The following is a 21,558-nucleotide window of genomic DNA, read 5'->3' as shown; positions in this document are numbered from 1 at the left end:
ACCACATATCTGGACACCCTGTGGTCCAGCCAAGTTGACACATGAACTATACCATCACATTGATCAAATAAAAAAACATCTTGCAGTTTTCTACTTTCAATCTTTTTTCTGTCACGTCAGCCTGTTGTGCTTGCCTTGTAATTTTCCTGAAATGCTGTAATTCACAGGGCATGTTTAATCTTTGCCTGACTTTTCAGTACTTCCATGTGTTGAAGCTGCTTTTTCTGTCTAGTTTTCTGCAACTTTCCTGTAATGCCCAGTGTTCTAGCTAGGTTTGTTCTTTTCATAGCGCAAATATACCCTCTGTGATGCTGTGACTTTGCTGATGCTGTTTTCCCTACTTTAATAAACCCATTTTCTCATGATCTTACCTTGTCCAAAACCCATCCAGCTTGTGAATTTCAAACACTGTTGTGAAATTACCTCCCCAAGTTCTACAGCTGCTACTCTCTGTACAACTGTCTTGGCCCTTTTTGCACTTTATTGTAATTTAACCATTTTGTTCTGTTTCCACTGAGAGCATTTTAAGTGCTTCAGGACAGGAACAAATATGGGTATTCTTGTGAATGTGAGTATTCTGCAGTACTGTGCACATTATGTGCTACAATAAACGTGTTGAATGAATATTCAGTTTCTTTAACAGGTTTTTGAATTAACTCTAGGTATGTTGAGTGGGGTATGCTTGGCCTGACTCTGGTCTTCTTTCTAGGGAACACATCTGCTTGTCTAAATTTGTTCCCTTATTTCCAGCTGGTTGAAGTGTTCCCAACTGTTGGCTAACTTTTGAATTCTTAAGAATTTGTTAGGGTTGGGAAATGGATTCTAGAACCCTCTTTGTAGTGAGTTTCACTTCCCTGAATGACATTCTTGCTTTTACTGTCTTATTAATTCAAAAGGAAATTGCATTTGTTTCCCTCTTACTTAGTTCAATTCAGCAGATCCTTTGTTGACACCCTTCTGTGAGCAAGGTGTTGCATCAGTATTGAGATTCGTACAAAGAGGAATATACTAGAGTGCCTGCCCTCAGGGAGCTGGGAGTCTTTGGGGAAGGGAGGAGACAGGAGAAGGGAGTGTGCTTAGCTAATGCTTATGCAGTTTAGAATGATGCCTGTTTGGTGAACGATAATTTATATATAATACAGGTAAATAGTCCCCTCCCCATGCACTTTACAGCCCAGTTGGGGATACAGCTAAATAAATACAGATCTAGGGGAAATACTTTGAGAGGGCCAGCTAGATGGTTAGGGAGGAATGTTTGGGGGACCTATAGCTCCGGCTTGCTTATATAATAATTTGGGTGAAACCCTGTTTTCTGATGTGATATGGACCAGTACTTGGTCGATTAATAGAAAAAGAATTATCATAGAATTGATATTTCAACCATTGTATTTTAACTTGTTTTAGAAATATACATTTATTTGCCAGGTTTTTGATCTGTGACCAAATTCTTTGTGATTCTGCGTTTAGGTTCCCTCACTAGAGTTTGCTACCATATTTTTTTTCATAACCACTCTGTATAGTATCCAGTTTTACTAAAAGACACAAAGGTAAGGCTGTAAAAAAAACCTGTCAAATTACACAAAGCAAAGCAATTATAAAAGATGGGAGGAAATCATACAAATAGAAGGATTCTGCACTCAGGTTGCTTTGCAAGTCTTTCCAAAACCTTCAGTTGATCTTCTTAGAAACTATTGAATTTTTTTCTGCCTCATATATTTTTGCTTTATGTAGTGTTTAGCTAAGTTACATAATTACAGTAACTTGTACCAGTGGCATAAACTGGTGCGGGAACAAACACAACTGACCCTTGGGACTCAAGCAAGCAAGTCAAGTGATGAGGATAAGAGCGTGTAGGCAAGCCAGGGCGCAGGCTGCTGACTGAGAGGGTGTGGCCTTGAGCGTCATTCGGCAGATTTTAGGATATGCAGAGTGTCAGGTAAATCTGGGAGCCAGTTAATTGAAGGTCAGTTAAAAGCATTTCCAATATAAAACAGATCAAAAAAGGGAATGAAATGTTGCCATTTGCAGCAACATGGGTGGACTTGGATGGCATTATGCTAAGTGAAATAAGTCAGACAGAGAAAGACAAATACTGCATGTTATCACTTATATGTGGAATCGAAAAAAAATACAACAAACTAGTGAATATAACAAAAAAAGGAAGCAGACTCAACAGATAAACCACAAACCTAGTGGTTACCAGTGGGGAGCGAAGGGGAGGGGTGGGGGAGTAGGAAGTATAAACTATTGGGTGTAAGATCGGCTCCAGGATGTATTGTACAACATGGGGAATGCAGCCAATATTTTATAATAACTGTAAATGGAAAGTAACCTTTAAACATTGTATATGAAAAATAGAGCAACTGTACTGTAGGAACACAATATGCCTTCTAATCCCTTGTTTATAAAATAGCTACCCTATTCTCCATAGCATTATCTTATTCTAGAATTTTTTGGCCTGTCAATATTGATAACTTACCTTTAAATAAAGTAGCTGAGGTATGGTAGTTTTTTTTTTTCCTGTGAAGAGCCAGTTTCTTAGGATCACATCACTTCTTTTCTATATAGCAAATTTTTCTTTTTATTCTTCTCATCTTTTCTCTTGACTTTTTTTCTCTATGATGTCAGATTTGTTTCTTATGATGCTTCAAACATTACTATCTCTGCTTGAACTCCTCAAAGAAAGATACGTATATGTGTTAGTGATTTGTAATTGATATTCTTTGCTTATAGATTTGATTTTTTGTTTAATATAGTATCCCGTTCCTAGGAATCTTATTAAATTTTTTTCTTGCTATGTGGCTAATTATGAGTTGTGATTAGAGAAGAGACGATTTTATTTGCATTTGTCTTCATTTTTCTTATAGGAAATTTAATGCACTTTAAACATGAAATTAGCTTATCCTGCACTATTCACTATCTTAAATACTATTTTCCTTGATTGAGAGATGTTTTCTTCTCACTCTCAAAATAATTTTTAAAAATGTTATTTTGCTTAAGTTATTGTATCAGTCAACTTTTGCCAAGAAGACTGCTCTAACAAACAACCCTAAACTTTTAGTGGTTTATAGCAATGAAGATTTATTTCTTGTGCACACAAGTATGGGCTGCTGGAAGCTGCGATTCTATCCACAGCTCCATTCCACTTGGTGTCTGAAGGAACGCCCTTATCAGGGACATGCATTTTCCTGACACAGGGGAAAGAGCAGTGACCCACACATGTGATGGCTCTGAAAGCTTTCCCTTGGACATGGTTCACTTTGCTTCTAATCACATTTCATGGGTCAGCGCAAGTCACCTGGTCAAACCTGATACAGCATGCCCCCCACCTGCAGCGCTCTGAGCCACATGGCTGCTTGGCCTCGTCCTCCTACTGGGAGGGGAGTGGTGAATAAATTGGAATGCTATGATCTGTCATAGTTATGTCTCATTTTAAGTATTTTTGGTTTTATCGTTAGCTCAAAGTTAATAGATACAGTTGGTGAATTTTGCTGCGGAAATGATTTTTTTTTTCCTGATTTTTTTAGTTTTGTGTATGGAACCCTATAGGAATGATGTTGAGACTGATTCAGGATTTTAGTAAGGAAAAGTTAAGTGACAGGATATTAAATGTGGAATTTTTACTATTTCATTATATTTTCTTTTCTCTACCTTCGTCACTTGTCTCCTACGTCTATTGATTATTGAGTAGAAGTCCAAACTTCCCCCGCCCCACACTGGTATAGATTGTTTGAATTTGTAAGACCAAGAATTGTTTTGAAGATACTTCCTTTTGTGCTGATTACCCATTAGTCGTCTTAGCTAGATAGTCTGGATTTTCGCAGCTTACTACCTTTTCAGTACAGTGAATTGGGCCTTTGCCAATTTAAAAATCGTGGTTTTTCTTACATAGTCCACATGTTGACGGCAGTCTGCCAACAAATAAACAAATACCAAGTTAAGTTACAGACAGATGCAGCTGAAATACCAAGTCACCCATGGCCTCTTCTGGAGTTATGTTTATTTGCACACAGTGAGGATTAGTATTTCTTTGCAAAACAAGAGACAGTTACTTTTGCTGTTTAGAAATAGCAGAACTGAACCTCAAATGCATGAGTTCAGGAAATCTATCCTAGTGAGGCGTGGTACTTCGGAAGGGACAATGGGCAAATTGTCAGAGAAAGTTGAGGTTTATACATAATGTCGGATGGCGAAAGGAGATAGGAAATTTAGTTACATCTCCTAGATATCCAGGAGTAAATGTTTTGAGATGGTGATAGAATCAGAAAGGATTAGACTGGAAGGCATGTTTAGTTTATTTGGTCCTAAGTGTGGTCACCGTACAGAAGCAGTCACATTGACGAAATCTTACCTAGTGATGGCTTACGTTATCTGATGTGATTTCCAAGGAGGGGGCCCTCTAACCTCACAAGGTTGTATATTCCAGCTTTTTCCTTGACAGCCCAGTTAAATGGGTCTCTCCATTCCATTCCTTCCGGTAGAGTGAGGCCCGAGAGGAGAAGCCATGATCACATCAGCACGTAGGCGTACTTTTCCCTTCATATTCATTAACTCGGTTCTCATGAAGATGAGTTTATTTCACTTGTGCTTGAATCCAGCTCTGGAAGGAATGAGAGAATAAAAGTTCACCTGAGTCATTTTCCAGAGGTGATAGGAGACTTGCCTAAGGGGAAAGAGCCCAAGAGTGGGAAAGCCAAAGCTGTCTTTTGACGGGGTATTAGTTTTTTCTGCTTTATGGTTGAGGACATTGAGGCCCACAGGGATAAGGGAGATGCCCACATAGCCGGAGAGTGGCAGAGTAGTATCAGTTCCTAGATCCCACTGTCCTCGTCCTCCTGCCTAGGCCTGGGTTCTTGCTCTGGAGCAGGGGCTGGGATTCCTTTGCCCATGGACTGATTCCTGTGGTGGAACTTCCCGGTCAGTGTGCTCAGTGTGCTAAGGTACCCTGGTAAGCGAAGAATAGGTTCCTAGTGTGGTATGAGATATTGGTATTGATGATAGTATTTTTATTTACACTAAGTTAACGCATTCAAAATTCATGACAGTTGAATACGTCTGTTCATACGGCTATTCTTCTATACTTTCTGAATTCAGAAATGATTCTTTCAGTGCATACGAACTTCGGTGGCGCCCCCTGCCTCGAGAACGCTCTGTAGTGGCCGTACCACGTGGCACTACCTCTGACTTTCCTGTTGAATCATCCCAGTCAGATTATTGCTTTTTTCTGGATTTGTTTGTCTTCATTACATAAGTTTGTTTCGGAAACTCTGACAATCAGAATTCTCAGAGACGTTTTTGTGTGTGTAAATTTGCGTGTAAATCTGAATTCCATAATATGTGATGTTATCACAGTGATGACGCTAATAAAATCCAAGCCACCACTATTTTTTTCAGCTTTCTTAAGAAACATCAGAATTCTATGCTTTTGTTATCAGATTGCATTGGCTGTCCAGAGGAAGAGCTTTGCAAGTAGTTTATTACCTAAAATAAATTTTTTTCCATTGGGGATTTTGAATGACTCTTAACTTTGCAGATTTGTTGAAGAATAGAAATTAGCTTTAGGGAATTCCCTGGCGGTCCAGTGGTTGGGCCTGTGCGCTTTCACTGCCGAGGGCCTGGGTTCGATCCCTGGTCTGGGAACTAGGATCCCGTAGGCTGAGCGGTACGGCCACAAGAGAAAAAAAAAGAAAGAAAGAAAGAATAGTAATTAGCTTTAAAATGGCTGAATTGAGTAATACTCTTGGGCCCCTGAGTGAAGGACCACATGAAAATACATTTATACATACAGAGAAGATACATATTTAAAGCAAAAATGTGTAGTTGGTGTTTTAGTTTGAATCCTTAGGAAGAATTATTATTATATAGAGTAACATCTGTGAACTCTTGAGGGAAAACTTCATCACCTTGTTCTCCTCCTTGACCCTTCTCCTCCTCCCACATTCCATATACAGTCCATCAGGAAATGGTGTCAGCTTCTCTTCAGATCATACTCAGAATCTGATTACTTCTCACCGTCGCCACTGTTTCCCTGCCATAATCCTCCCATGTCACCACTGTCCGTGACCTGGACTACTGTAATAGCCTCCCACCAAAAGTAAATGAAGGCAAATATTAGTGAACTTTTTACTAGTAAGTGCTTTTCTTCTGTAGACACAAGCATATTAGTGTTCTCTTTTACTATGCATATCTGTACAATATTGAGCAACTATTATGAGTATAGCTTATGCTGTGGGGATGCATGGCGATTCTTGTTCACTTCCTTGAAGAAACCATCTTTGGGGAGACAAGAAGAACACATGAATGTCGTTGATCACATGAATTAAATGATGAAAACCGCAGAAATAAATTACAGGTAAGTGTCCAATTGAAGAACTCCTGGAACCTACACGAATGTAGTAGATTAGAAAAGGTTTCATGGAGGGTGAACGTGGGCTGTGTCTCAGACGTTGCTGAGGAGTCGTAGCTGGGAGGCCAGGTGGCATCTTTGCAGTTGTACTGAGGAGGAATGAGTTCAGTGTTTTCTGAGAGGAAGTGTCCCATTTGGACTGAAGAACAGAAGGCAGGTTAGCTTGAAGGATAGTTGGGGATGAGAGGATGAAGTGTGGGTTTAGATTACCAGTTGGTAAGCCGTTGGAGCCTTATTTGGGACAGGACTGGTACCATATATTGAGAATCCTGAGCTGTTGGATACTGCGGGGGGGGGCAGTAAATATTATTGTTAGGAAATCTTTTTTTTTTTTTTTTTGGCTGCACCGCGTGCCCTGTGGGATCTTAGTTCCCCGACCGGGGATCGAACCCGCGCCCCCTGCAGTGGAAGCGCGGAGTCTTAACCACTGGACGCCAGAGAAGTCCCAGGAAGTCTTAAGGAGAGCTTAGAGTGTGCTTTGGAGAGCACGATGGGTGTAGCTAGAGCGACTCACGGTCCTGGCTTGCCCAGGACTCTCTCAGTTTCAGCACTGAAAACCGCATGTCATGGAAACCCCTCAGGGAAAGCAGGTGGTTGGTCACTTGAGGTATAGTATAGATCAGACAAGCAATTGGTACCTGAGGTCCAAACCAGAGTAAAACATGAGCACTTTAGCAAGTGAACAGAGCATGACAATCAGAAATCCAGAGCATTTCAGAGCTCTGGTAGGCAGGCAGTGGAGTTGAATTATATTTTGGCTTGACAGCAGTTCAGCCGAATGAAATTTAGCATTGTCATAGCAACTTAGCTTATGTGACAGTCTAATTGGAACAAATTTTGAAAAATAAATATTTTAACCACTGACTTTCAAGTTTTGTTTAATAGTAATACTAATAATGATAGCAGTACTTATCATTAATGAATACTTAACTTGTGCCAGGCACCTTGCTAGATTTTACAAATATTCTCACTTTTCATCCTCACAACCAGCCTATGAGATAGGCAGCATTATTTTCTCCATTTTATAGATGAGGAAACTGGTGGTTTGAGAGATGAAGCTGTTTGCTCAGTTCCACAGCTAATTAATCATAGAAGGAGACTTGAACCCTGGCCATCCCAAAGCTCTTATTACTATTTAGTACCGATTCCTGGTGTCACGGAACCTAGTTTGTTTATTATTTATTTTTTCCTTTTACTACAAAAGTAATACTTGTTAACTCTAGAAAAATTGAAACACGTGGGCTAGCAGGAGACTATGCAAAGTACAATTTCCTCTATTTAGAAACAAAGTCTGTTGACACCTTTGTTCATATCCTTTTCTTTGGGGGACACCTTGATATATGTTTTTTTCTATACAAATGACATTTGATAAATCTTTTAAAGCCAATTGTTAGACTTTTATTCTTTTTCAACTTATTTTGTCGGATGTTTAGGCTGTTGTAACTTTTTGATACTACAAACAGCTTACAGTAGACATAATTAGCTGAAGACGATATACAAATAAAGCAAAATGAAACGACTGAAAACCACAAAAAATTCATAATGATGGACAATAATGCAGGAGATGCATAACAGTTGTAAAATCACTCACTCTTTTGTATCTGGATCACTAATACAGTGAAAACCTGTGACTAAGGAGCATTTGCTTTTGAACACACCATGATGTTGCACAGCTTTCTTTCAGTTAAAGTTGAATTTTCAGCGAAGTCCCCTAGAGCCCGCGACAGGATCCATAAGCAGGACCCCAGCCCCCAGGCAAAGTCCCAGGAAGGCGCTTAATCCCTAAAATGTAAATGCAAGGAGTGATTCTGCTAGGAGGACCTGTGTTCAGGGGAATAAGCCGCAAACCCATTGACCAGAAACCGTAGCTGAAATAAAGAGAAGTAAATTTAAGGATCAGAATATTGAAACAGTTATCAAAGCTGGAGGTCATGGCCAGCCTAATGACAACCGGGAGTTGATGCTCAGCCCCATAGTGCTGGGTCAACGTTGTTTAAATCCTTCTTGCCAAAGGGCCAGAGATTGGGCCTGGGATGAACCTACAGGTGGGGAAAATCACCCCAGAGAGTTTGAGAGAGCGCCAGGGATTAGAAATCCGGCAGGTTCTGACAATCAGAGGTTTTGAAGAAGGAGAATAATATAATGAAAGGTTGTTGAGTGATTGAATCAGGAAGGAAGCAATTTAACAGGATACTTCTTACAATAATTTTATTGTGGAGGCAAATGAAAAGGAAGAGGCTCTTGGTCCGGGTAGTGGTAGGAATTATATGTAGAGAGATATCTAGATATCTCCATTAAATAAATAGATTGGAGCAATACCTGTCATGACATTCCTCTTACCACATGTTTGGCATACAGGTAGAACGTGTCCTTGATCCTTGGAGCTTGTAATGCAACCATTACTTTCATTAAATTGAAGTTTTAACTGGTATGTTAAAATTTTCTTTTATTACAGAACCCCTAAATAGGCATGTTGTGTGTTATGATTGCCGTTTAAGTTAATGCTATCGTGTTTTACAATTAAAAATTATTATCTTCTCTTGGTGCTATGAAGGTCATTCATTATAAAATTAATGACTAATATGCTGGAAAGACATTTCAATTAACTTTCTTGGATATTGATCAGATAACCACTAAGATTTATGATTATTTTCTGAAATCTTCATTAGGTGAGCCCTTTGTTGCTTTGGTGACTCTTTTAGCAAGTAGTTTCCAAAACCTGGAAAGTGCCGCTTCTGAGTTAATTGAAAAAGAAATCTTTCTTTTGCTGAGTGTCCACATTAGTTTTTGTTTGTTTTTGTTGCACTAAAAGTAACAGTTGTATAGCAGTTAACGGTGTTCTTAATTAGAAATAACTTTCTGTGTTTCTGTAGCTATGAAATTCATGAACTTCCAAGAATGCTGTAAAATATTACAGGAACTTCATTTAATTAAATGCAGCTAATGGTTAAATGTGCTTCATTGCTTTGAACTTTTGAATCAATCCTCCCTTACACAGTATTTGATAAATGTGATCATAATTTCTGTCTCATCCATGGAATTTTCTAATATTTATTGTTTTTAAAATGGCAAAGTAATCTTTGTTGTAAGAAGAAACTAAAACAGTATTCAATATAGACTCCTACTTCTCCCAGCCTCAAAATGATGACTTTATAACAGTTTGAGGCATATTTTCCAGTTTTTCATGGGGTTCTGCTTGTGTATGCATACATATAGATACATGCATACGTTCATTACAGATTTCTCCTCCTCCTCCTCTGTCTCTCCCTCCCTCACCTAGGTGCTATGATATTGCCAAAGGAGAGGAGGCTTTGTTCTGTGTTCTTTGCTTTATTGGATATCACTCCTGGGTGGAGCTTATTGTCCTCTTCCTTCCCTCACTTGCCCACCGCAGTTCAGGTTATGCTTTGCTTCTCTTTATCCTCAGCAGCCAAGCTAGGAGCCCTCCCAGAACAAATCCTCAACTGTGTAAAAGACATCAATTCAGGGGGTTTCTCCTGGGGACTGCCGGCTAAGCAGCCCCAATTCTGGCTTCCCTGGTAATTGGCCCCAGGCCCAGAGGGGCTTTTTGTATCGTTGGTTCCAAGTATAAAGTTTCTCTGGGGTTTCCTTGGGTTATTCTTTGCTGCATTCCTCTTCTCAGTGTGTTATGGGTTGAGATTTCTTCTGTGTTAGCAACCCTGGCTAATTTCTTCTTCTAGAATTTTCTAAAAAATGGTGGTACGTTAAGGGTGGAACTTGCTTTCTTCTTCTGTCATTTTAGTGGCATTTAGGTACACGTGATGACCTAGTCAATGTTTTGAACCTCCCAGGTACCTAGTCTTTTTTCTATTCCCGGTCCAGCTTTTTGGAAATTCTTTCAGGGTTCATTTGCAGTTCCTCTGGTTTGTGTTATAACTTGAAAGTTTTCTTCTTCTTTCAGTTTTGCATTTTATATGAATCATAATTAAATCATTGATATCTCATTGCTCTCTGTTTGGGTTCAGAAATGACACCATTACTTAACAGATTTATTTTCTACTGCATTTATGGACCTCCACAAGGTGTTACTGCATAAAGCCAATCAATGATGCAAAATTTAACTTTTAGAAATTTAAATAATTATCCTTATTTCATTTGATAGATATAAATGTCACTATCTTTAATACATATTTGTAGTTTATTTGCCAGGTGACTAAATATTGTCAGTTTCCATCTTCAGTGTTCAGATCAAGTGGAGATATAAAAAAAGGAATCATAACTTTTCATGAGCACGTGATACTCAGTGTATCTTAAAAATGATTTCTTAGTTACTATCAGAAAGGAATGATTTAGCTTTTTTTTTTATTATTGAGATATATTGGTCATATAACAGCATATATTTTTAATTTTGTCTCAGGAAGGAGAAAACATTTTCTATTTGGCAATTGAAGATATAGAAACAGATACAGAGCTTCTGATTGGCTACCTGGATAGTGACATGGAGGCCGATGAGGAAGAACAGCAAATTATGACCATGATCAAAGAAGAGGAAGGTAACAATGCTAAAGGACGCTCAACAGCTGGCAGAAAAGGTATTACCTCTAACTGATGGTCCGAGAGAATGAAAACTGTAGGAGAAATAAAGTTTGAACTGTGCTTGATCATAATTACAATATAATAAATAGGGTGTTCTCAAAATAAAGTTAGTTTTTGTCAGAACTCTCGGGGGATATCCAGTTGTGTGCCTCTCTTCCAGCAGGAAGGGAATGATGGGTTGGGGTAGGTGATGGATGTGCCCTGTAGGACTGCCAAGGTCAGGGGCAGCTCCCAGCTTCCACTGCTCTCACTGGTGGGTGGCTAGTAATGAGGATTTTTGTACTCTAGCCCCGCGTCTGCCATTCATCCATGTTATAACCAGGCAAGTCACTAACTCTTGAGACTCTACTTTCTCATCTGCACATGGGGAAAGGTGAGTGCAGAGGTCCTGCTGGGCCCTGTGGGATTATTCCTGGGCCTCACTCTTAAGATCCTTTGAGAATCTGGAGCATCTGGAAATCCTTCTTTGTTCTGATCATAGAGGCCTACAGCATTGCTGGGTTGTTCTAGTAGGGTAACCAAAAATGTGTGATGACCATAGGTAGACTTGCTTAAATCAGCCCTGCAATCTAGGAGATAGATGTCACTTGTTTGTCATCTGCCAGGGAATAATCAATTGTTATTAGGGCTTGTTTCTGTTATGTTGTATTTTACTCCTGATGGGGTTTGAGGGAAATTTGAATGGTGTTAAGGGTGTTCACATTTTGTACAAGGCTGATACTTAACTATAGAGAATTTTTCCATTTTGCTTAACAAAGCCACTTCAGAAGCGACACTGGTTTCTTTAGTCACTGTGGTATTAATGTCTTTTATATGAATTTTCTATTCTAACTGTATGTCGTTGGCTGAAAAAGTATGAGTATTCCCAGTATTGCCAGATTATGCTTCTGTTTCTTTATTTTAGTTGGAGTATTTAAAAGGAAGATGAGGACAGGCTATCTGTTTTGTCTTTCCAAATATGCATTATGCTGTTTGGAATGTCAGATTTGGGGTGATGGGAATTATTTCTGTACTATTCTGTGTTTTCTTTATTTTTGTATTTATTTTCAACATTGCCCCCAGGGTACGGTATTACTGTGTCCACAATTTTACCTTAAAAATAAGTCTCCTACTTATTACCACCCTGATTTTTCTTTATTTAGTTAACAAGATATCAATTTCTATTACTTTTGTAAGAAGAATCAACAGAAACTTACACAGATTCTTAGAACATATGAATCATGTGCTTATATTGTTGATATTTTTATTTTAGAATTCAGTTTTGTTTATAAAAGCAAAATATAAAACCCAAAAAACAAACAAACAAAAACCCCCCAAAACAGAAGCAAAACCAACCAAACAGTGATCAGAAGAAACAAAGAATCCACTCAAATGTCAAGCAATGGAGAGTTTGGTTAAATAAGTAAATTATGGTACCTTAAGTTTAAAAAAAATTAGACTTGAGAAAATATTAAATGGAAAAAAGAGCAATACATGAAATTGCATAAAAAGTATGATCATAAAGGTTCTTAGACTGCGCGTAAAATATGAATGCACAAAAGACAACTCAGGCATGGAAATAGATGACAGCAGTTTTCTTCAGGGTGGGGTTATTGGTGATTTTTAGTCTCATATTTTCTGCATTTTATCTAAATCTAACTTTGGGACTTCCCAGGCAGTCCAGTGGTTAAGACTTCTCATTCCAGTACAGGGGGTGCAGGTTCGATCCCTGGTTGGGGAGCTAAGATCCCATCTGCTTCGCGGCCAAAAAACTAAAATGTAAAACAGAAGCAATATAGTAACAAATTCAATAAAGACTTTAAAAATGGTCCACATCAAAAAAAAATCTTTAAAAAATTTAATCTTATTTGATAATCAGAAAAAATATGTAATTTAAATAGCACACTTTGAAAAATTTGGGTAGAGCCATGACAGTCCACATAGGACTGACAGCCAGAGAGACCGTGCAGCCTCACTCCACCTACTGTAATGAGTGCTGTTTTTATGACCTTGGCCTTTTTTCACATATATGTGAGATTCCCCTTGGTAATCCAACATAGTTCCCCTTGGTTGGGTTTTTCTCTTCTTGCAGCTAAAAGTGAACTCAAGATGACCCGTTTCAGGGAAGACTTTGGTGTTGCAATTCAATATTTGTTATAACTCTTTGATGTGAAAAGTTAATGTTACAGGGTAAATTAAAAATTGATTTTGATTTTGTATTAATTTGGTGAAACACAAGTTAAATGATTTTAAAAATAATGTATTGTTCTAGTTAACACTTTCTATTATTTTTCGTGGGCAACCTATTCATACTCATAGAGATAATAAAAATTTACTAATCTGGTACCATTAAGCACAATTAATTTTGATTTTAAAATGAGGGCAAAACTGAGCAGTTCTTGGCTCTTCATTTTTGTCTTACAAATCTGCTTGCTTGTAAATACGCAGATCGCTTTGGCTGTAAAGAGGACTATGCCTGTCCCCAGTGTGAATCGAGTTTTACCAGTGAGGAAATTCTTGCTGAGCATCTTCAGACATTGCACCAGAAACCCACAGAGGAGAAAGAATTTAAGTGCAAGAGCTGTGGGAAGAAATTCCCAGTTAAACAGGCTTTGCAAAGACAGTGCGTACATTCAAGAGTATATCTCAAATTATAAGCTGACACGTTGTTTAACTGTTTCATTCAGTTTGTCTTACAGTTTCTAACCTGTGTGCGTGTGTGATGGTGTGTGTGTAGAAATTAAGCATTCTCTATTGTCACTGTCGTAAACTTTTCTCACTATAGTACATTGATTTTTGAAACATTCTGATTATGAAGTTTAACCAGTAAACATTGTTTATGCTAATCGATCTTTGTCCATTTAATAACTTGCCGTTAAATATTAAGCTCATTGGTGTACTAATTTGAAATCTGATATGCATAATTTAGCTAGTGCTTTGAGGTGGCAGATCAAGTTTCAGCGGTCTGCATTGGATATTCCCTCTGAAATCTGTAAAAAAAAAAAAGAAAAGAAATAGTTTAAGAAATGGAGAGAGGTATGAAGAATACAGGGCCATTTTGGGAAGCACTGTTTATTTCCTAGCAATGTTGGAGAAATAATTTAAAGATGAATATGTACAAGATAGATGTTGAAATGAATTAAATGGTCCCAATTATTGCTCTGCACCCTTTATTATTTTAAATATTTATATTAACAGTATATTAAGTTATCCTTTTACTTAAGTATTTTACAGTATCATGAATTATTAAACATGAGAAAGTGGATACATATATTTACAAACTTATTTTTAACAGAATGTCACCTTGCATATGAGCAAGAAATCTTTAACATAGGCTTAATGTTTCATTTTTTAATTCATTAAAGTAAAATTCTGAAACATGCTGTATTTCATATTAAGACAGTTTTCATATATGCATCCACTTTTGCTTATGAAATTTGAGATGAAAAATTTCTGTTGAAAACTTAAACTTAAAACTTGGAAATTCTCTTACACACTCTTTAAAAAACCAAGCAAGGGCTATATAGTTTTTAATGAATAGATTTTAAAACTGCATTCTAGTCAGCTTTTATTCAATTTAGTATTATATATTATACACGAAACATACTTTTGCTCAGCTGAGTCTTATAGTTAAATTGTAGGTGCTACTTAAAAGTTTAAAGGGCAAAAGGCAGAATGAAAAGAGAGATCATGAATGTGACTTTATTCAAAGTAGAGATATTTTCATAAGTTTTTGTCTTAGACTTCCAGTTTTTGTTTTTTTTCTATTTCCCCTCAGTGTTCTTCAGTGCTCAGCGAAAAGCAGTCTGAAGGATTCTTCACGAAGTTTTCAGTGCTCTGTTTGCAATTCTTCCTTCAGTTCAGCATCGAGGTTTTGTATCTGAGTTATCAGATGGCTGTTAGATAATTGCGGGTCATTATTGGCATGCATGCTTTCATGCTTCTTAGTGATTTAGTATCATATGGCTACAGAATTTCAGTGCTTTCCTTCCTACCTGCCTAGGTAACACTTGTAATGACCCTGAAACTCTACTGGGGAGCATGCATTACAAGAGTCAGCCTGGATGTTAGAAGTTTGTAGTTTGAAGTTTGAAGTTTGTAGTTTGTCTTCACCATTTCTTCTCCCTGTTTCCCATTCCGGGTTGTCTTGTAGTTTTGAGCAGCACCAGGAGACTTGCCGGGGAGATGCCAGGTTTGTGTGTAAGGCTGACAGCTGTGGAAAGAGACTGAAGAGCAGAGACGCCCTGAGAAGACACCAGGAAAACATCCACGCCGGTGAGAACTCATCCGAGGGTTGTTTTCAAAGGGGCTTCCTCTCCCCAGGCCACAGCGATCTGTTTTTAATTCTCACTCTTGAGGAGAGAGCTTGCTTTTCCATTGTATTTCACACAGATGCAGAGCTCTGGAAATGGAATTTTTTTCTTTCACTGAGCACTGTTTCTTTTTGGTTTCAGCAGTATTCGTCATTTTTCCTGTCTCTGAATCAATCATAACTGGAAACCTAAGCTAGAATCTAGGTGTGCTTGGTAGCGAGGTGCATTAAGAGTTAATGTTTTAAGTAATAATTTTAATATTTTAGCATGTGAAATTTCTCTTTTAGTAGATATATTTTAAAACTATTAAGTGATGCCCTTCTGCCTTAATATTTTTACAGTAAAATTCCATTTTAAAAAATCCTTACATTTCTTCTATATTGGAGAAAATTACTGGCTACATTTTGACATGCTAATTGAATATATTTGGATTTATAAAGTAGATACTATTTGAATTCCTTCTAATGGCTAGCTAAACAATAAGACAAATAGAAAATTTGTCACTTAGATTTCATCTGCTTAGCACATGGTAAATGTATTTTGACTTCAGGGATTGAATCTGTTGCACTAAATCGAACAGATGACTATTGTCAGAGTTAATGTTTTATTTCTTCAGTGTCTTTTCCTTAAAGGAGGCTGAGGTTCATGGCACTCCTCTTATCCTTCTATACTTACATTTTTCTCATGTGTTTACTTTTGCCGTTGGCTTCTGGGTGGAAATGTCTTTCTGCATATGAGGAAAGTGTTATTTCTTTTCTCCTATCCTGTTTATTCTCACACTCAGGAGAAAAGAATAATCGGTGCTCAGTTTCTGTTTTCTATATTTGTTCATTGTCCAAAAAGTGTCTCTTTTAATGCTAGTTACAACTTTGCACCAGCAGTTCGGGCTGCACACTCAGTACAAACCATATTTGAAAGCTCAGGGTGGCAGAAGGTATGGGCTTGTGAAATGTGGCTTCAGAATGGTGCACATCACTTGGACTTCACAGTGTTCTGATTTCTTTCTTTCCTTTTGAGGGATATAGAGAAGATGACATTTTTTCTGAATTCTTTATACTTGGGCCTTTCCTATCTTTGCAAAAGGCAATCATAACTTTTTGATAGACCTGTCTCTTCCTAGTTTTTGTTTTTTTTAAAGCTGTTATGTTTAAAATGCTGTTCTTAATTTTCTCCATCTTTGTCTGCAATGTATTATAACAAATCTTTCATGTCATTTTTAAAGTTAACTTTGCTGAACTAAGTAAAAAACCAGATGCACACTGAAACTCTGGAAACTTGAATTCTTATTATTGGGCATGTGGTCTTCAGACTGTGCTAGAAGCATAATTTCTTTTGAGGCTTCTTGTAGTTGGTCTTGGATATTAAAATATTACTGATTCCGAAAACTTCTGGTGATTTTGTAGGAAATAATTTATAAAAGGAAGTTTTTTATTTTTCTGTGTTGTGGATCACATAAAATATGAAACTTACACTCTTTCAGCCAGAGGCCACCATGCATACTTTTTTGCTGGAATTGGTACTCAGTCAGTCATTCATAGCCTCTCTCTTGCTTCTTCCCTTGCGTCTGTGAGCTACACAGACGTTTGGGGAAAGAATATTCCATATTCAGAATAGCGAAAAAAGCGGTGTTCATACATATGGTCGTAGAACGCTTCACTGTAGAAAGACAAAGGTATTCAAGGAAAGAGAAGATCTTGCAGCTTTCACCACCGACAATAACAAATGTTCCATGTTAGGTGATATGAACTGAAGATGCTGAGAAGAGAGAAGCTGAATTTTTAAACATGGATCACATTTTTCCATAGAAACTGTAACACATGGCGGGTAGGTTCTCAGACTAGCTCCTAGAAGCACACTTAACCCACATCGTGCTGAAACTTGCAGTACTTAAGTGACTACGTATTCAGTACAGTTGTATTAATTTTCAGTGCATCTCCTCCTGCCTTTGTAGGTAATGTGTTCCTGACTGTTCTTGAAAGCTGAATCAGAAAGTCAAATGTCAGACTTAACCTGAATATAGTAAAACTAAAATGGTGTAAAGTCTAGCTGTGGCTTTGTAGATGCTATTGTCCTTGAACCTGGGGAAGCTTGTAGGATGATGACCTTCCCAGTTACTCAAGAGGAAACAGTGAAGGGTCTAACTTCCTTAATTCGCCTTAACCATCTTTCTCTTTTGATTTCGATTCTGTGGATGCTGACATAGAGATTTTGTATTTATGGGAAATAACATTTATCTACATTCTCAGGCAAACAGTCACAAACTTTTCCCATGTTTCTTCTCTGAGGAACTAGGATTCCAGTCCTAGGATGAAGAATAGAAGCTATAGGAGGAGAGAAGAGATTGAAGAGTAGGGATGGGGGTTTGGTATATTTCCTGTGATTCTAGCTGGAGGAGCCATGGCAGGAATATTGGGATAAGGTGAAACAGGTGGTTGTGGAAATGTCACTTCTCTTTCTCTTCTCTCTCTCAAGCCTGACCTACCTTGTGGGAAAGAATAAGGTCTAGTCTCAGAGAGCAGCTGATTTGAGGGATAAGCTAGGGAAATAAAGGATTGTGGATTAAAGGAGGGAAGTACCAGCTGGTGCAAGCTGGAAAAGAGGGAATATTCTTTCTCAGTGGCCCCTCGTGTATAATAGATATGGATAGAGAATTGATGACCAAATGCATGCTGTCAGATATTCATTTTGCTTGGGAGAATTTTCTCCTTTAATAGCCATATTACTTATCAATCACCAAGAGAATTTTTCTTGGCTATACTATTTGGCATGCTAAAAATAGTGCATTATATGAAATCTGTATCTTGAATGATAAGACAAAAATTAATATTTTCCTTTTTCTGAAAGTGTTCCTCTCTCGTAAACACAGTCTTTTAATAAAGTCATTTTGTAATCTTGTTTTCTACTGATTTTAGATTTCTTTCAAGAAAATAGAGAAGTAAGGTAGTGGATGGGGTTGAGGTTTTGGCAGGAATAGCCATGGATTAGTCATTTTGGGGGCCAGGCAGTGGATACATGGTGGTTCATTTTATTATTTGTTTACATTTTGAGTATTTGAAATTAATCAATTAAAAATTGAAAAACCATTCTGTGGTTATTTATGGTAGTGCAGATGATATTGTTATTATATCATATTTGAAAATCTTGTTTTATTGAGTCTTTTGTTTTTTATAACCACTGTGAAATTTGAAATTTGAAATGGTATACTATAATTATAATCACTATATAAGAAGACAAAATTGAGCTGTGTTTTGATTTGTAAAATAATATGAATGCCAATATAATGTTTTATGGTTCTTGATTTTACTTCATTCTCGTTTTTAACATTAATATGATAAATCATACACTCTCAGATCTTGCAGGCTGATCAAGTCTAGTGCTGAAAAGAATAATCTGTGAATTCCATTTTTAAAAATCCAGCTGATTAAATCAAATACTCTGTTAAAATTTAAAGCAAGTAGCAAAATCAACTTATGAGTTAATAAATACAGTTTTTCTTTTATGTACACATTTGATTAATTTTAATTTTTCATGGAAGTGTGCTTTTCTCTTTTAATACTAAATTAGTACATGGAAAGGTGAAAGGCCCATTTTATATATGTAGAAAGTGGTATACCAAGCTGAATATTTCTCAGATTTTGAAAGCATTTAAAATGTAGCCTCTTCTTTATCTGAGTTTAATGGATATATCTACAACACTGAAACTTTTGGAGTTGTAAGTTAAGAAGATGAAATACCTGTTTAGAAATTATAAATCACCTAGAAACCTGTATCTAATACTCCTCTTAATATACTTATATAAATCATGATGGTATGTTATTTTATTTTGTTTGTTGTTTTTGTTTAGGGGATCCTAAGAAAAAACTCATATGTTCAGTGTGCAATAAAAAGTGTTCTTCAGCATCAAGCCTGCAGGAACATAGGAAGGTCAGTAAGATAAAGACTAATGCTCATCATAGTGTAAGATCTTTTAGTCATTTATAGTGTCGGCCATGAAAATTTTTAGCTGATTTTTATATTGTAAAGACAGGGTTTTGTCATTAATTTAACTACTAACACATTCTAAAATGCAAGACTGATATGCAGAAAAGTGAACTCTCGCAAAAGAATATTTTGAGTTGTTTATTGTTGTTCAGAATTAGTAGAAATATTTCTCCAACACAGTATTGTGTCTGACTGACACCTCATACTGGTTTCAAGCTTTCCCAGTTGCTGTTTGCTCAGGAAATACTATATATTTGAGGAAACCGTATATTTCTGTATATTTATGATATGCTCTGCAGTGACATTTAGCTTAAAATGGATGCATATTATAGTTAAGTGTGGCAAAACAAAGACAAAGAGCTCTATTATTTTGAAGCGCTAAAAATAATGTAGAAGAATGTCAGAGTGTTGTTAGCAGAAACGATTATGCAACTGACCCTTGAACAACAGAGGTTTGAACTGTGCTGGTCCACTTATAGCAGATTTTTCCAGTAAATACATACGCCAGTACTACACGATCAGGGGTTGGTTGACTATGCAGATGCGGAGGGCCCACTGTAAAGTTACACGATTTTTCCACTGCAGGGAGAGGTTGGGGGGTGGGAGTGGGGTGCAGTGGGTCCAACCCCCAAACCCCCGTGTTGCTCAAGGGCCAACTGTATTAGGAGAAAATAAATTTAATACATTTTGCAATAAGCATTAAACTTACTAAGTTGCTATTTTAATGTGAAAGTTATCCTGAAAAGTAAGTGACAGTTATTAACCCTAACAACATTAGCACTAGTTAATAGAATTTATGACAGAATAGAATTAAATTAAAATTTAGATTTTGTTCATATCATGGCAGAGTCCAAAAATATATTTTATGTTATATTACAATAACAAAGATATAAATGATTATTTCCTGAGTTCATATATTATTTTTTCAGAATATCTAGGAGCATATAATATTGCCTTTTAGTCATTTAATACTAAAGAAGAGAGGAGATGGTACTAGTGAAAGTAAAATTTTACTTTTGTTATGGTTTGTAAATTGAATTTTGTCTCTTTATTTGTGTGTCTCTATATTGCAAAATAACTTGACAGGCCTTAAAATTCATATGATATTCAATGCCGTAGCTCCAAGCATGTGCTGTGGATTTAGCCTGTAACATATAAGATAGTTGAATTGTTAAGACGTCTGAGGTTATATCCTACATGTTGAGTGATTATGATCCTTAGGGAGAAATAATGCAACAGCACTGGACAGGAGTGAAGACAGTGGATGTCACCTTCTTCTGTCCCTAAACCCCCATGTAACATTGGGCCTGTGTTCTCTCATTTATTAAGTGTGACTTTGAACTGATCAGTGCCTTTAATTACTTCTCTTAAGTGCCGTGAAACTACATTTTTTTTTCTTTTCAGTTTCCATGTGGTTATTTTATCAGATTGTTTAAAAATATGGAGTACTTCAAGAATTTGCATATCATTCTTGTTCAGGGACCATGCTAATCTTCTCTGTATCATTCCAAATTTAGTGCAAGTGCTGCTGAAGCGAGCACTGAAGCTACTTTTTAAAGGAAGTTTTGCACAGAACTCCAGTCCAGACGCTGCTGCTGCTTTCGCGTCTCTCTTCCTCCCTTCTCATCACCCTTAAGGTTTCTGAAGCAGAACCTAGTCTGAGACAAAAAGATTAAATCCAGTTGAATAAACATTAAAAAAAAAAAATCCTCATACTTTTATAATTCTTTGATTTCCTTCCCTGATCTTAAGAAGTTGAAATTTAAGATATCTTACCAAATTTCAGATTTTCTCAAATAGACTATTTCAACAAAATTGGTGGTGGGGCATACTTCTGAAAAGTGTTCTCTTTTCCATTTATTTTCTTCATAAGAACTTTTCCCCCAGGGAATATCCTGGTAGATTTAAATCCTACCTGGTGGTGGTGGAATACAGCCATTCTGTTTCTGCAGATGTTAATAACTTAGTAGCTCAGTGCAGCTCTTCATTACAGCATAACTCTTCTGACTTAGCCTTTCTGAATCCACAGGCGGCTTTTACTGACTCCATTTTTGACTATTCTTATAGTTGGGTATGTCTAATGTCTAATAGAGTTTGGTTGTAGTATTTCACCTTGCCAGTAGATGGTGCTGTATGAATATGTCAAATTTATATTATAGTCTAGAACAGTGTCTTACATTACTATGTACTGCCCTATATTACACTAAGATATATTATGATCCTTCCTGAAAATTATTTAATTTGGGACTTCAAATGATAAGTTATTACCATCCATGTCAATTTAATAAGCTGGACATTTTACAAAAGGTGCTTTACTTAGCA

The 21,558-nt window shown here is 37.1% G+C and overlaps 1 protein-coding gene and 1 non-coding gene across 6 annotated transcripts in view; one reads left to right on the top strand and one right to left on the bottom strand.

Annotated features, from left to right (window-relative positions):
* PRDM5 (PR/SET domain 5) overlaps positions 1–21,558 on the top strand; it is a 204,433-nt gene that overhangs the window by 82,304 nt on the left and 100,571 nt on the right. For 3 of the 5 annotated variants that reach the window (XM_059924241.1, XM_059924243.1, XM_059924244.1), the window contains exons 4-8: positions 10,785–10,959; positions 13,391–13,565; positions 14,721–14,813; positions 15,096–15,217; positions 19,100–19,179. In XM_059924241.1, coding sequence (XP_059780224.1) covers positions 10,785–10,959; positions 13,391–13,565; positions 14,721–14,813; positions 15,096–15,217; positions 19,100–19,179 — 645 coding nt within the window. The remainder of the gene's footprint in view (positions 1–10,784; positions 10,960–13,390; positions 13,566–14,720; positions 14,814–15,095; positions 15,218–19,099; positions 19,180–21,558) is intronic. The other 2 variants (XM_059924242.1, XM_059924245.1) reach the window with 1 other exon arrangement.
* LOC132366832 (U6 spliceosomal RNA) lies at positions 20,671–20,777 on the bottom strand. Its single transcript, XR_009503554.1, has one exon. It is a non-coding gene; the product is annotated as a U6 spliceosomal RNA (small nuclear RNA).

The sequence above is a fragment of the Balaenoptera ricei genome, chromosome 5 (genome assembly GCF_028023285.1).
Source record: "Balaenoptera ricei isolate mBalRic1 chromosome 5, mBalRic1.hap2, whole genome shotgun sequence".
Taxonomy (NCBI): Eukaryota; Metazoa; Chordata; class Mammalia; order Artiodactyla; family Balaenopteridae; genus Balaenoptera; species Balaenoptera ricei.
This window is presented reverse-complemented; position numbering and strand designations above follow the sequence as displayed.